This window comes from Plectropomus leopardus, chromosome 8, assembly GCF_008729295.1.
Source record: "Plectropomus leopardus isolate mb chromosome 8, YSFRI_Pleo_2.0, whole genome shotgun sequence".
NCBI classification, from domain to species: domain Eukaryota; kingdom Metazoa; phylum Chordata; class Actinopteri; order Perciformes; family Serranidae; genus Plectropomus; species Plectropomus leopardus.
This window is the reverse complement of record NC_056470.1, coordinates 1,564,253-1,578,055: the sequence shown is the minus strand read 5'-3', so window position 1 is coordinate 1,578,055 and position 13,803 is coordinate 1,564,253. Positions and strand designations below refer to the sequence as shown.

The window sequence follows — 13,803 nt, the reverse complement described above, 5'->3', positions numbered from 1 at the left end:
AAAACTCCCGCACGCGTCAAAACAATTTCTCTGGAGCATATTATTTCTCAGTGATAATCCGAAATTGATATCCATCCCCTCACCTCCCCAGAGCATGAATATTTTTTTGTAAAGCTTCCTGTGAGACTTTCCTCTCTGCTTTTATGTCGTTAAAACCCGAAGGACTTATCAGATGCTGTCAGCGCAGCGCACAAACTCCGCATACAACTACTACATCAATTCTCTGTCCCAGAAAAAAAATCCCTTGAATGAATTATTGGACGGTACCATTTTCCAGCATGTGTGGGGGGAGGTGACGGATTACAGTCACCTCCATAACGCATTTGGGAAACATCAAGAACTTGGAGAAATAAAACATGAGCTCATTCTGGTGCGTAATTTTGCTGCGTCCACTGAAGCCAAAAAAAGCGCAGATATGTTTTTTTTTTAATATAGACTGTTTTTGGGGTGTTAGAAATATTTTGGGAGTGAAGCAGAATGGAGAACTTTTTATATTTGGGAAAAAAAATAATGTGCAATGCATGCGGAGACGATGTCGAAATCAAGTTTTGAAGTTGTCAGTCTTTCAGAAGATGGATGTGTTTGAGAGAGAGGGAGGGAGAAAGTCAGAGAGGGAGGGAGGGTGTGTGTGTGTGTGTGTGTGTGTGTGTGTGTGTGTGTTTGTGTGTGTATATACATATGCCCATTGAGTTAGTGTGTAGTAAGGGGGGACCTCAAGCCCTGCCCATCTGATGCTGGAGGTTTTACTACAGCTTCCGTGATGTCATGGCAAAGGGCGGAGGGAGGAGATGGGGGGTGTGGAGAGGGGTGGGGGGGGGGGGGGGTACAATGGCTCATGAGGGAAAGGTAAGTCAATATTACGTTTTTTCTCGCTGACAAAGGCAAATGAAGCCATGTTTTTGCTTACAAACAAGTAACATCTTAACGCCTTGATCCGGAGCCGTGCGCCGGTGCGCTGTGTCGGAGAGGCCGCCCCGGGAACGGGAAATAAAAAACAACCCATCGCTTCCTCGCTCTTATTATTTATCACATCTGGACATTTGTAACGGGATAGATGATCGTTTTTGAACAGCCTTTACTCGGGATATCTGTGTTTTGAGGCAAACTACTTGACAGCGACCTACAACTCTCTGAAAGGACGCAGCGCCCAAACCTCCCCAAAGGAAATATTGTTAAATAAGGTAATCAGAAATCATGTTTATGTTTTCATGATAGATATTTATGATTTTTTAGTCATAACTTTCATATTCCTCCTCATCCTCGGAGTGTTTTAGAGCAGCGCCGGCAGCGTGTTTTTGTAACCATTAGTGTTGTTTTCGAATTTTAATATTTTCATCGAGATTTTAAAACTTACTGCGATCTCTCAATAGTTGATTTTTTTCTTTAAAAGTCTATTTGTTTGGCGCATATTTCGCACATTTTCTGCTTGATGATAGCGCTGTTAGAAATGTTAAATGTTACGCTGATGCCTCATAATAAGTGGGAATAAACCAACTATGGCGCTTTCTCGGAAGCTCAGGACGCGATGTTTACCCACTTCCCCACTCTGCCTCTCTCGGATAGTTCACCGGTGTGCGGAGCGGAGATGAAACACTCTTTGTAGATGTTGGTGATATTATATTCCGATCTGAATGCTCTCTTTGGGGCGATCTGAGTCATACCTGTAGTGTATTATCCACTCTGTCCTCTACTTTCACCTTCTATATCTCCAGGAATAAATTAGCCCCGTTTACTGTACTCGCTGACTCCACATCATCACCATCACCACCGCTGCTGCTGCTGCTGCGCATTATTCTGTTTCTGGCTTGTTACAGTAAAGTGTGATTTCTATCTTGAGTTCAAATTGTGTTATATTACAGTGGGCGTTGAACAGGACTCCCGCGTGCGTGCGTGCGTGCGTGTGTGTGTATGCACGGACAGATGGATGGGTGGAAGGATGGAGTGAGTGTATTTGAGAAGGAGGGGAGGGGTTTGCCATTTGATCCTCTGCAGCAAAAAAAACAGAGATGCTCTCTTCAAATGTCAGCCGCCTTTAGTGGTGCGCAGATAAAAAAAAGTCGTCAGAAGCGGGCTAGAAATAAAAGCACCGGGCGTCGCGAGGGTTGGTGGAGAAGGGGGGGAAAGGCGGCCAAGAGAAGCACATTTCACCGGATTCTTTTTGCGAAGTGGATTCGGCCCCGAGTTGCTGTGCCGCGGTACAGAATATGAGCCTGTGCGTTGTGTTTTTCATCCCCACCCCCCCTTGCTTTGCTTAGATGGCCACGTAATGTGCTGTGTGTGCGCCTCACGGTCTGTCAAAGCACCTGCGTCCTAAGATGGAGGAAAAGAGATGAGGGATGATGATACACAGAGTGTTATGTCACCCGCTCTTTAAGTTGCTCTCCATCCCCCCCGGTGGTGGTGGTGCTGCTGCTGTGGCCGGTGAGACTGCTCGGTGCCGCTCTGCTCTTATCACAAACTTCAGCTGCTAGTTTAGATGTTAGGAAATCTTTTCAGGCTCGGAAGCAGCGCGGAGGTGAAAGCAAGAGCACACTTGACTTCTCCGTGTCACTATCTGAAAAGCTCCCATTTGCAGAAACCTCATCAAATGAGGTTGTCTTTTTGAAAGGAAAATATCCTCTTGAGTGATAAATAAGTGGTTTTTAGGGGCTTTCAGGGTTGGTCGATATGGTGAAAATCACCATATTTTGGACCAAATGAGTCGTTATCGACAGTATGACGATATTGTTGGGGTACTTGGGTGCTCTGGGTGCTTTTCACAGTATATTTACGCAGTGCGATTTTTTGATAAATACTAAAATTTAGCAGGTAACACTAAAAAGTCATTCAGGGGACCTATCACTACCACATACTTAAAAAATCTAGATAAGTCGTAAGCATCATTTTGATGGCTTGTGTTGACATAATAATGTCGATAATTGTATCAACTTAATATTTTGTGCAATTTAAACACAAATGTATGTGTTCATTGATTTAAGACAAAATTGAAGTTGTAGTAAGGTAATTAAGTTGGCTTAATAATCAAACTTTTCTCCACCTTCACCTCAAATGCAAACAACACAAAGGACAATGTCTTACTTAAAAACTTTAAACACTACTTAAAAATGCCTGTGACTGTAGAAGAGAAGCTAATTACCCTAACTCAATGTAGTGCACTCATTGCATATGGTTTCATTAGAAGTTGTAATAGCTCAAAAAGATTGATGCAAACCATTGCATTATTTTCTTTTTTGTTATTGTTGAGGTAAATAATTGGTTTTTAGAGTGTAGAATAGCTTCAGTATTTTTTTTGAGTTCAGAAAATTGCATCACTTCACTGTAATTCCACCTTAAAAACCAGAAAATGCCTATGATGTCACAATTTCAAGAATGCCTCAAAATGTGTTTTTAAGTATAGTCATATAGTCATTTGACTTAGTGTGCAGAAGCAAAAAATAGAAAAAGTAGAACAGTCTGACAAGTTCAGAATAATATAATATTTAGCTGTAGCTATTTCAGTGTTTTAAAGCAAAAAACACTTGCGATATTACAGTATCCACAATCTAATACGATATCTTGTCTGATACCACGATGTAGATATGATATCGATTTATTGCCAGGCCCAATGATGATGTTTAACTGACTTTTTCCACTTTCCCTAGACAACAGACCTCTTTGAGGTTATGGAGCTTCAAGAATATGTGTTTTTTAAAATTTGCATTTTTTTAAAGTTGTCTTTTGAAGCTGTCATAAATAATCATTTGAGTGGGTAAAGACAACAAAACAGACAACTAGAACAATCTGGTAGGTTCAGAAAATGACAATATTTTACTGAAATTGAGCATTTAAAACCAGAAAGCCCTTACAATATCCAAATTAAAGCTTCACTGTTAAAAAGAAACAATTTGTTTTAACTTAAAAAAGTTAGTATCCGGGCTGCCTTAAATTTTTAAGTTGACTCAATTTGAGAAGACAAGTTGAATCATAGCAATATGACCTCAACTTGTTTTCTCAAATTTGGCCTGGATACTAATTTTTTTTAAAGTTAAAACAAATAGTTTCTTTTTTTTTTTTTTTACAGTGTAGTCTCACATCACGATATCGATGTATTGTGCAAAATTACATGATGATGTTTTACCGATGTTTCTGGCTTTTTAAATGTAAATAACAGAACTCTTTGAGGTTGTCGACTGTCAAAATATATTTCTTTTAACACTTCACTTGTAGCTGTGATTATAATCGTCTAAGTGAGCAAAAAATAGAACAACTAGAACAATCTGGTAAGCTCAGAAAATCTAAGGCGATATCTCACATATCATGATATATCAATGTATTGATGTAACATCTAGCCTGGGGTAGAATATATGATGTTTTACTGTCTTTTCCTGCTTTTAAAATGTGAAAAAAAGTTTTTAAGTCTGCAGTTGTGTTTGACACTTAAAGGTTATTTAGTTCATGGAGCTCATAAAACTGCACATAAGGAGCCTTTAGTCAATGTAAAGCTGTGCCTCTATAGTCAGGCTTAATGTAGAATGAGCGCTGAATGCATCACAGGCAGAAATGATAAAACACCTATTGTTTTTCTTGTGTTTACTTTTCCTGTGAAATGTAGCCTAGTTTCAGGGGATTACAGAATTAGGTTATTGGAGCCTTATGCTGTCAGTGGAGCCTCTAACAGCAGAGTATGGAGCTGCATGTAGCACAGGCCCGCAGATGAAGTTGCTTGTGCGTTTTTTTTGTAGTTACCATGATGGGAGGAAACCTCTCTATTTATGAAGGCCTGAATAGCCCGTGGTGAGGACAGCAGGTGCCGGAGGAGGGAGCGCAATAAACATGTTGGAGGAGCAGCTGGGGCCAAATTGCACCCTCGTCATTCAAAGCCTATCAGAAATCTAAGCAGTACAAGCAAAGGTCAGGGTTGGCCCGCCTTTCAATGGAGACGAGGCATTTCAAATGAAAAGGCTGGAAATAATGAATTTCATGCCCTGCGTTAAAAGGGAAATAAATAAGAAAAAATGTAAATTAATTAAAAAGTAAGCCAAATGTGCGCACATTCTCAGATGGGAAGAGAGAAAAGCATGACACGCAGAAAGTGTTTGGAACATCACAGAGTGCTGCCGCAGGCCGAGCACTTTCAGGTGCACACACACACATCTCCAGTACGCGTTGTGTTTTATAAGCTGCAGTTTGTGTTGTTTCTCGGATGCTGAGGTCAGGGTGGCCCTCAGGGGAGCACCTCCAAAGGCTTGTTACCATGGCGCCGCCTTCACTTCCACACCCCCGCCCCTTAAACTCCCATCCCCAAACTGATAACGCCTTGCAGACACTTTGTTTTGTTTCTGACTAAATCCTGGCCTCTTGTCGTTAACCCTTTAACACCTGCATCAACATTAGGTGTTTTGTGCTGCATTTAGACGCCTTACGGGACAATTTAAACCTCTAAAACTTGAGAAAATTGGTTTGATTTCTTTAGAAAACATGGGGGAAAAAAGGCAGTGAGCAACTTGGCTGTACGATGAAAAGAGAGTTAGCGGGGGGTGATCATTAAATATTGTCAAAAAAAAGAGAAAAATATACAGAAAATATATATCTTATGATTATATATTAAAAACAATGTCTTTTTCTTTTATTTTTTTTACTTTTGCTCATTCTGGGGGATTATTTTGTAACTTTCTACTAATGTCTTTTAGTTTGTTTCTCTCACTCTTTCTCTCTGTCTTTTATTATTATTTTTCTCTCTCTCATTTTAGCATCATCTTTAGGTTTGTTTCTTTTTTAAGTACTTTTATTTATTAATTTTCTAAACTTCTTTTCAGGTCATTTTTTGTACCTTTTACTCATGTCTTGCAAATTTTTGGGCCTATATCGCGTTAAGTGTCTTATTGCCTTCTTTCATTGCTTTTGAAAAAAAATCAAGCCGATTTGCTCAGCTTGCAAAGTCCCAGGCCAAAATGTAAAAATTAAAACTAAAATTTGGACGGAGTCAGTTGTATTTTGCTGGTTTTCTATACATTATTAAAAAGAAAGGTCACATCTGCCACATAATCTGGTTACTCTGGGTTTTTTTCTCACAAAGAAAGCAGCAAGTAATATGAGACATCCCGCTCTACAACTTTTGATTTCTCTGTCTGTCCTGGCAGGCTCGCTGTAATCACACTAAGTTGTCTCTAAATCCTGCTTAACAGGAGCAGGGGTGTACAGCTGGCCCTGGCCCTGTATGTACACTAATACTGTTACAGACAGTTCACCCTGGTATTTAATCTAACTATGGATTTAGGCCTCTTTGCTCCATTGTCCCAGTACAGTAAGCCGCCTCCCTATAATGGTATTACTCAAGCCTAAACTTTGTTTTGCTGGTCAAAGGGAGGTTTTTGTATCAGTTTATAGATTATACACTGATGTATTTATTTATTTTTTTTCCGGACCGATTTTCTAAGTTTGCCTCACAGAAATCCATAGCTTTGATAACAAACAGAATCCTGGCAGTTGAGTACGATATTTTAATCCATCCATTTTTTATTCACACCCCCCTCACTTCTGATTAACCAAACCTCCCCGGTGAACGGCTAATTGTCTTGTACTCCTCCAATTTTCACTGCAAAATAACGAGCTGCGAGCCTTTTAGGTGGGAATGAGCAGAATCTGATCAAAGAATAAGCGAATACATATCCCGAGCAGGCGAGGCTCAAATTAGTTTTTATGTTTTTTCATGTGCGAAGGATCCAGATGTTCACATGAAACAACACATGAAAGTATAGAAAGGTCCTTTTTTAGCCACCTTTTCTGTGATTCATCACCTTTTTAAAAAAATAAAATCAACTCGGTGATCACGCAGGTTCAAAATGTCCAGACGTCTTTTTCTGTGTCTGGAAGAGGACCAGTGGCTTAGGACAGAGCAAAGTGAGCAGGGTGCTGCTGACACATGGCCTGAGGCGATGTGTCCTGATACAGCCCGGTTATATATTTGGCATTTAGGAAGGGCTCTCAGCTCCTTGGATCCAAACTAACAATACAGGACGAATGCTCACTTGAGTTCCCTTTAAAAAATAGGGGGAAAAAAGAGGAGTTTTTGTGCGTGCGGAGACAGAGAGAGCTGAGACAGAGAGACGGAGATAGAGATGCAGACGAACAGTATTGCTGTTGTAATCACTTTTTTCCTGAGGGCGGAGTGAAAGTTGATAAACAAGCATTTTGCAAAGAGTGCTGGCTGGGCTTTGCGAGGTTTGCATGTAATGGGCAAAGTAGGGATGGGCGTGGAGGAGGGAGGAGGAGGAGGAGGAGGAGGAGGATGAGGATGAGGATGGGGGCAGTGTGGGGTGGGGATGGTAGAGGGGGGGCCGGTCTGCGTTGGGTCCCCTTGGATATGGACAGCCTTTTGTTGTCTCACTTTGCTTTTAGTGTGCACTTTGTGCACCGGGTTCACCTGCAGGACAGTATGTGTGCACAGAAAATAACTGTATCTTTTAAAGCAACAAGAGGACAAGAAAAGGAAGAGATAATAGGAGAAAATCCAGCAGTGGAAGAAGTATCCTTTACTTAATAAAGCACCAGTACCAGCCTGTGAAAATACTCTGTTACAAGTAAAAGTCCTGCAATAAAAATGTTAGTTAAGTACAAGTAAGTATAGTAAGGAGAATGTACTTAAAGTATTAAAAGTACCCAAACAGACAAAAAAAAGAACCCCAAAAACTCAAAATTATAAAAAAGAATTACCTTAATTTAAAATGATGAATTAAAAAACACTCCCAAATTCAAATTATTAAAAGAAGAAAACATTTTTTAAAACTATCATTAAAAAAAAGGAAAAACAACCCCATAACTCAAAATGATTGAAAAATACTTGAATAAAAATACCCAGTAGAGACAAACCTTAAAAACCTGAACTTCAAAATTATTTAAAAAGTATATTAAAAAACACCTCCAAACTCAAGTTATTAAAAGAATAAGAAAAAATCATTTAAAAAAATCATATCATTAGAAATAAAATAAACTAAAATGGAAAAAAACACCCCCAAAACTCAAAATAAAAAAAAAAATAGAGAATGATTTAAACATTTATTATAATAGTTGGCAATTAATTTTCTGTGAATCAACTGATTGGTTAAAAACTAATCATTGCAGCTGTGCTTGTGTAAACAGTTTGGGGATTGAATTAATAACAAAACTTCATATTTTATAAGCTCATCTTATGTTTGTTTTTTTTATCCAAAAATTAAATGAATTTGTAAAGTATCTAAAGCTTTCAGATCAATGGACTGAAGTAAAAAGTTCAGCGTTTACCTCTTAAATGTAGTGGAGTAAAAGTATTAAGTGCCATGTAAAAAAGTACCTAAAATTCATACTTAAGTACAGTGCTTTTTTCATTCCACTACTAAGAAAATCAGATGGATTTTTTTTCATTTTGTGCTTTACAAAGGCCAGAGATTCATGTCCAAGTTCATGTATAAAGAGGTTTATGCTTTGCTGCCTCCCAAGACCTCTGCAGGTGAATTGAAAGAGCTATACCACAGCAACCATTTCGAATTTGGAATCTTCAGTCAGTTTTTTAAATTCTAAGTAGAATATTTTGCCTTGAATTCCATCTGTATAAACTGTGATTTGTTAATGATTGTGCTTCCACAATGTTGCAGTTTCAATTTACATTTTCAATAGAGTGCGCTGACCCAAACCTTGAGTGTTTTTTCCTCCTAGATGTTGTTAAAGGACACACAAACACTGTAGGTGGCCCACACAGAATAGGAGTCACTGTAAACTCAAGGGCACATCCTTCTTTCACTGCGTTCTGCTGCCTGCTGCAAACACGTACAATCCATAGAAAGGTGAAAGCTAAAGGGTATGGATGTGTGTATATATATCCGAAAAGAGTCACATTTCACTGTATCAGCGCGCAGTGCATAGAAAGAGAGAGAGAGGGAATGCTTGTTTCAGAGTCTCGCAGCTGAAGTGTCTTACAGCTAGTTGAAAAGTTCAGCCTTGGGCATTCATAGAAAAATACTCTGCACTCTCCCTGAACTTGAAAGAGAAAAAAAATACGACCACCTCGACTGTTGGGAGAACTCTGTGTTTTGTATTTCAAACCTTTCTCAGAAAGGAGGAAGAATGGATTTGTGATAGATTTAGTGTGTTTCTGCGGGGCCGATCTGGAAGATGAAGCGAAGCGCTATTACCTTGATGAAAAAAAGAAAACACAGGAGAGAGGGGGAGAAAAAAGAGGCTTGATTTATGTATGATTCATTATTTACTGACCATGCTTCACCCCCACTCCCCTCGCAGCGCCCATCCCCCTGTTCGCTTATATATGCACCCTGAAAAGCTCGATAAAAATGCGCAAATTTGATTGATTCTAATAGCAGACTGACAGGGACCCCAGCTGGGGCACTTAACCATGCCTCTCTCTGTGTGTGTGTGTGTGTGTGTGCGTGTGTGTGTGAGGTACACACACTGTTCCTTTAGTTAATAAAGGAGTGTCTGCAGCATGCTCGAGTGCCCCAACCTTCCCTCAAAGTAGGGCCCTCCCCCTCCTTCTTTTATCCAAACTACTGCCCCATCCATTGGTGCTGATGCTGTTGATTTCATATGACAACTCTTTTTTTTCCCCCTTCTTTCCAAAATCTTACACTCCCCCTCCTCCCTTCCCCCTCTGGTCCCTCCCCCTTGTTTGTTCCATAGAAAATGAGTTTCGGGGCGAGCTGGTGAACCAGCGGTGGACACGAGGCGAGAGGACCAGCAGCCGCTGTCAGGCCTCCCAGAGACTGCAGAGCCGTCGACCAATCATGGTGAGTGACAAGGCCCCTGCAGCCCCCCCCCCTCCCACACACACACACACCCCCACACACACACAACTGATTTTGCTTCCTGGGCATTTCCCCAATCCCTAACTCAGCGTGGAAAGTAAAAAAAGGGTGGAGGCAGAAAGATGGAGGATGTGTGTGTGTGTGTGTGTGTGTGTGTGTGTGTGTGTGTGTGTGTGTGTGTGTTTGGGGGGTTGATGGCCGCGCTGGACAGAAAAACATGAATCAAACAGCACATCAAACCTCCCGCTCTGCCCTGCCCATCCTCTGCCTCTCTGCCCAGCTCAGCTTAGTTCAGTTTAGTTAAGCTCAGCATGGCACAGCTCAGCGTTTTCCCGCTGCTGAGTTCACTTCACAGGATTTTTTTTTTATTTGAAACACAATCAAAAAAAAAAAAGAAACTCAAAAGGATGTCCTTGAGCTGCTCATACTTTTTTTGTCGATGATATTCCTCCTTATCAGCAGAGTAGAAAAACCACTCTCTTCTCCCTGCTTTCTCCCACGATCCGAAACCTACGCTGTAAAATCTGACAAGCTGATCTTGTTTCAAATAATCTTGGAAATTGAAAAAGGAGAACAAATATAACTGTAAATCTTAATTCATGTTTACTTTATATCAAAGTGTTACGTGTACTTCGCTGTAACTAAACTTTAAGTAAACTAAATAATGAAATACAAAATAAAGTGCGAATTGTAGTTATATTTACTAACATTTAGAAAGAATAAGATAATTCCACTTCACATCATTTTTAAGTTGCATTAAGTTCACAAAATTAAGTAAATACAACTCAATTTCATGTAAACTTAACTTGAGATTTATAGTCATATTTACTTTCTTTTCAAGGCAATTGGCTTCCAAGATTGTTATAGTAATAGTTAATAATAAATAATATTTAGTAAAGTAAAATCAGCTTGTCAGATTTGCAGAATATAGCACAGTATACTTTATTTACTGAAGCTGCTAAAACCAAAATTTAGTTTTAAAACTAAAAAAAAAATATCGATTTTTTTCAAGTAAAATCACCTTGTCAGATTTTACAATGTGTCTCCACTCTTTCCTCACTCAAAAACTTCTGACCCAAATTGCCACCATTTCAAGGTTATTTCTCCACTCTGAAAACATCTGGTCCATTTTTTTTACCCGTGCATCACAACTGAGAGTGTGACACTCAACAAAGAGATGGAGGGATTGAGAGGAGATTGAAAGAGAGAGGAGTGGGGGTTGTTTTCCCCTGGGCCCAGTAAAAGTAGTTTTACTTCCCCCCGTGATGGCTCAGGTTCATCTGAAGAGATGACTTTTATTGATTTGGTTTGATTTCTGCAGCTGAGGGATGCGTGGAGGAGGGGAGGGAGGGGTTCAAACACTACATCATGTGAAGCGTCTGTTTGGCCTCACACTTGTGATATCTGTCACACAAGCTTCTTATTATCTTTTTCGACTTGCAAGCGAAGTGCGATGAATGAACTCGGGATTGGAGATGAAAAGATGTTTAGTGTTGAACGCCAAAATCACGTCGGGATGACTCACGCTGTAAAATGGCAAGCCTCTGTCAGCACACATGCTCACATCTGACCCATTATGCAGTCACACAGTCTTTTTTTTATTCGCATATGAAGTGAGAAACACGCCGTCTCCCCTCCTCCCGCCTCAGTACTCCGCCCTGCCTTGTGTGAATTATTAAAGTGAAACTGTGGAAGGGCTCGGCGTGCGGTGATCCAACATGGAGGCTGCGCAGCGTGGTCTGCCTGTCGAGGAGGGAGGGGGGGTTGGAGTGTGCAAAAGCGCACCTCTAATTGGCAGCTGCTGTCCGCAGGTAATTTTTGGAGATGTCAGTCTTCGTTGCCAGTTTGCGAACCCCTCTCCGCCGCATCTCCACCCCACCTTAACCCTCTCCTTCCCCCTCATCTGCTCTTGTACACCTGAAAATGAATAAAAGAGTCATTTATGTGCACCGGGGGACGGAGGGTGACCTTCTCTCTGAAGTCATTGCCCCCAGCCAGCCATTTACATAGAGCTGTCAGAATGCAGAGCAGAGCCGGGGCCCTCCTGCACCGACCGTTGCACACAAAGAAGGACATAATTGATAATGTACAACACAGCCTGTAGGGATGAGCCACGTCTTCCTCCTCCTCCTCTTCCTCCTCCCCCTTCTTTTTCTTCTTCCTCTGCCGCTGCTCCACACCACATTTCACACTAGTTAAACCCCAAGACACATGTGCACACATTCACTCTAGCTCACACACTCCCTCCTCTCATTTTCTCTTTCCTTCATTCTCTTTTCTGCATAAGACATCGCCGGCACCGTGCAGGCCCACCTACATACACCGTTCAAGGAGTCTTATTAACACACAAGGTAAAGGACAAGTTTTGAACATACATTAAAAAAACGGAGCGCCTTTGAAAGAGATTATGAAAATCAGGTGAATGCCTGCCTGGCTGCATCTGGATTCACTCGCTGTGACTTTGTGTTCATACAAATTTAATGAGCTGGAATTGAGAAAAGGGACAGGAAAAAGAGGAGAACTCAGATGTGCTTACCTATTTAAATGTGCGTAACTATGGTTACGCAAACATGAAAGCAATAGGGGCCCCTTTTCAGTTCAGGTTTTGATTCATCCGATGACTATCAATATAAGGAGGAGGCAAAGGAAGGAGGATGAAAAAAAGAAAAATACAGGAGGGAACAGAATACTATATAATCTCTTCATGAAGGTGGAGTGTGTGCTTTGGTCTCGTTCACACACACTTTTCTCTCACACACACTTATATTCATAACTCCTTTGCTCTCTTTCGCTATCCATCTACATTCAGTCATGCAAATTCACCAACATATTTTCTGCAAATCCAGCCATGTTAGTGTTTGATTCATCAACTTTTAGCTTCCACTTCCTCTCTTAACATTCACAGGTCAACACTCAGTTCATGAGCATTCACAGTTGCAGCTCACCTCAGCTGTGGTTTGTGCTTTTACAGAGGGAGGGATGCAGATGAAAAGACAACAACAAAATACCTTTTCTCGTCATATCATATTTACTCAGATCCATATTAGAGTGTAAGAAAATATTAACCCTTTGACACCTGGATTGACATCACTTTCCTATGCTGCATTCAGACACCTTCACAAGTATTTAAACCTTTGGGGCTATGAGCTACTTGACAAGAACTGTTCCACAAATTGCAAGAAACTATTAGATTTGGACAATATATTTTTTTCAAAAGCTAGGGAAATATGTCCCATAATTTTATTCAGTATATTTTTATTAATTGCTTTAAAATCGATTTTATAATTAATATATTTAACACTGTTTTCAGATCATTTCTTTGTATGTTTTTGTTTTTGTTTTTTTTCCTTTCTAATTTTTTTCCAGTAAGTTTCTTGTACTTTTTTTTTTTTAGCATTTTTTAATGCAAATTTTCCGCTAAGTTGTTCAATGCCTTTTTTCTGTGTTTTTGAACACTTTAGTATCCCTTTATATGCCCTTTATATGCTTGTGACACTGTATTGATTTTTAATTTATATTTTATATTTTACATGCAAAGATTCATGGCAGCGGTTCATTTTCTGTTATGTTTATACCCCTGACCGCTGGATCCTTTACTGTTGTAATCTATCTTCATCCAGTCTTCAACATAAAAACATATCACTGCCACAAATGCAAAGAACATGGACCACTAAAACAGGCAGAGTCATTAAGGATGCACCGCTAGCTCCTAAAATTAGATTTTTCAACTACTGCAAAAAATCACCTTGAAACATATTGTGATACACTGTAATATGTTAAATCGCAATCCTTAAATGTTGATAATATCATTTTACCAGATCTGTCCAACACTCCTTAGTTGTGGTGGAAGACGCAACCCAATTGCCAGAAAAAATGCAGCATTTGATATTTTTACAAACCATAAATAGGTAACATTTGCATATTATGAAGCGAAAACTTTACATTTTTTAAAACGCTGTGGTTAAAATGTGGTTAGGTTTATGCACAAAAAGCACTTGGTTATGGTTCGGAAAAAGATTATGTTTTGGCT

General features: G+C 40.0%; 1 protein-coding gene across 2 annotated transcripts in view; it reads left to right on the top strand.

The window, feature by feature from the left end:
- The window catches only part of myt1b (myelin transcription factor 1b), a 148,883-nt gene that overhangs the window by 96,911 nt on the left and 38,169 nt on the right, over positions 1-13,803 (top strand). The window contains exons 1-2 of one of the 2 annotated variants that reach the window (XM_042492166.1): positions 909-1,181; positions 9,649-9,755. In XM_042492166.1, coding sequence (XP_042348100.1) covers positions 9,753-9,755 — 3 coding nt within the window. In that variant the 5' untranslated portion in view covers positions 909-1,181; positions 9,649-9,752. Of the gene's footprint in view, positions 1-908; positions 1,182-9,648; positions 9,756-13,803 lie in introns of those variants that run through there. The other variant, XM_042492164.1, reaches the window with a different exon arrangement.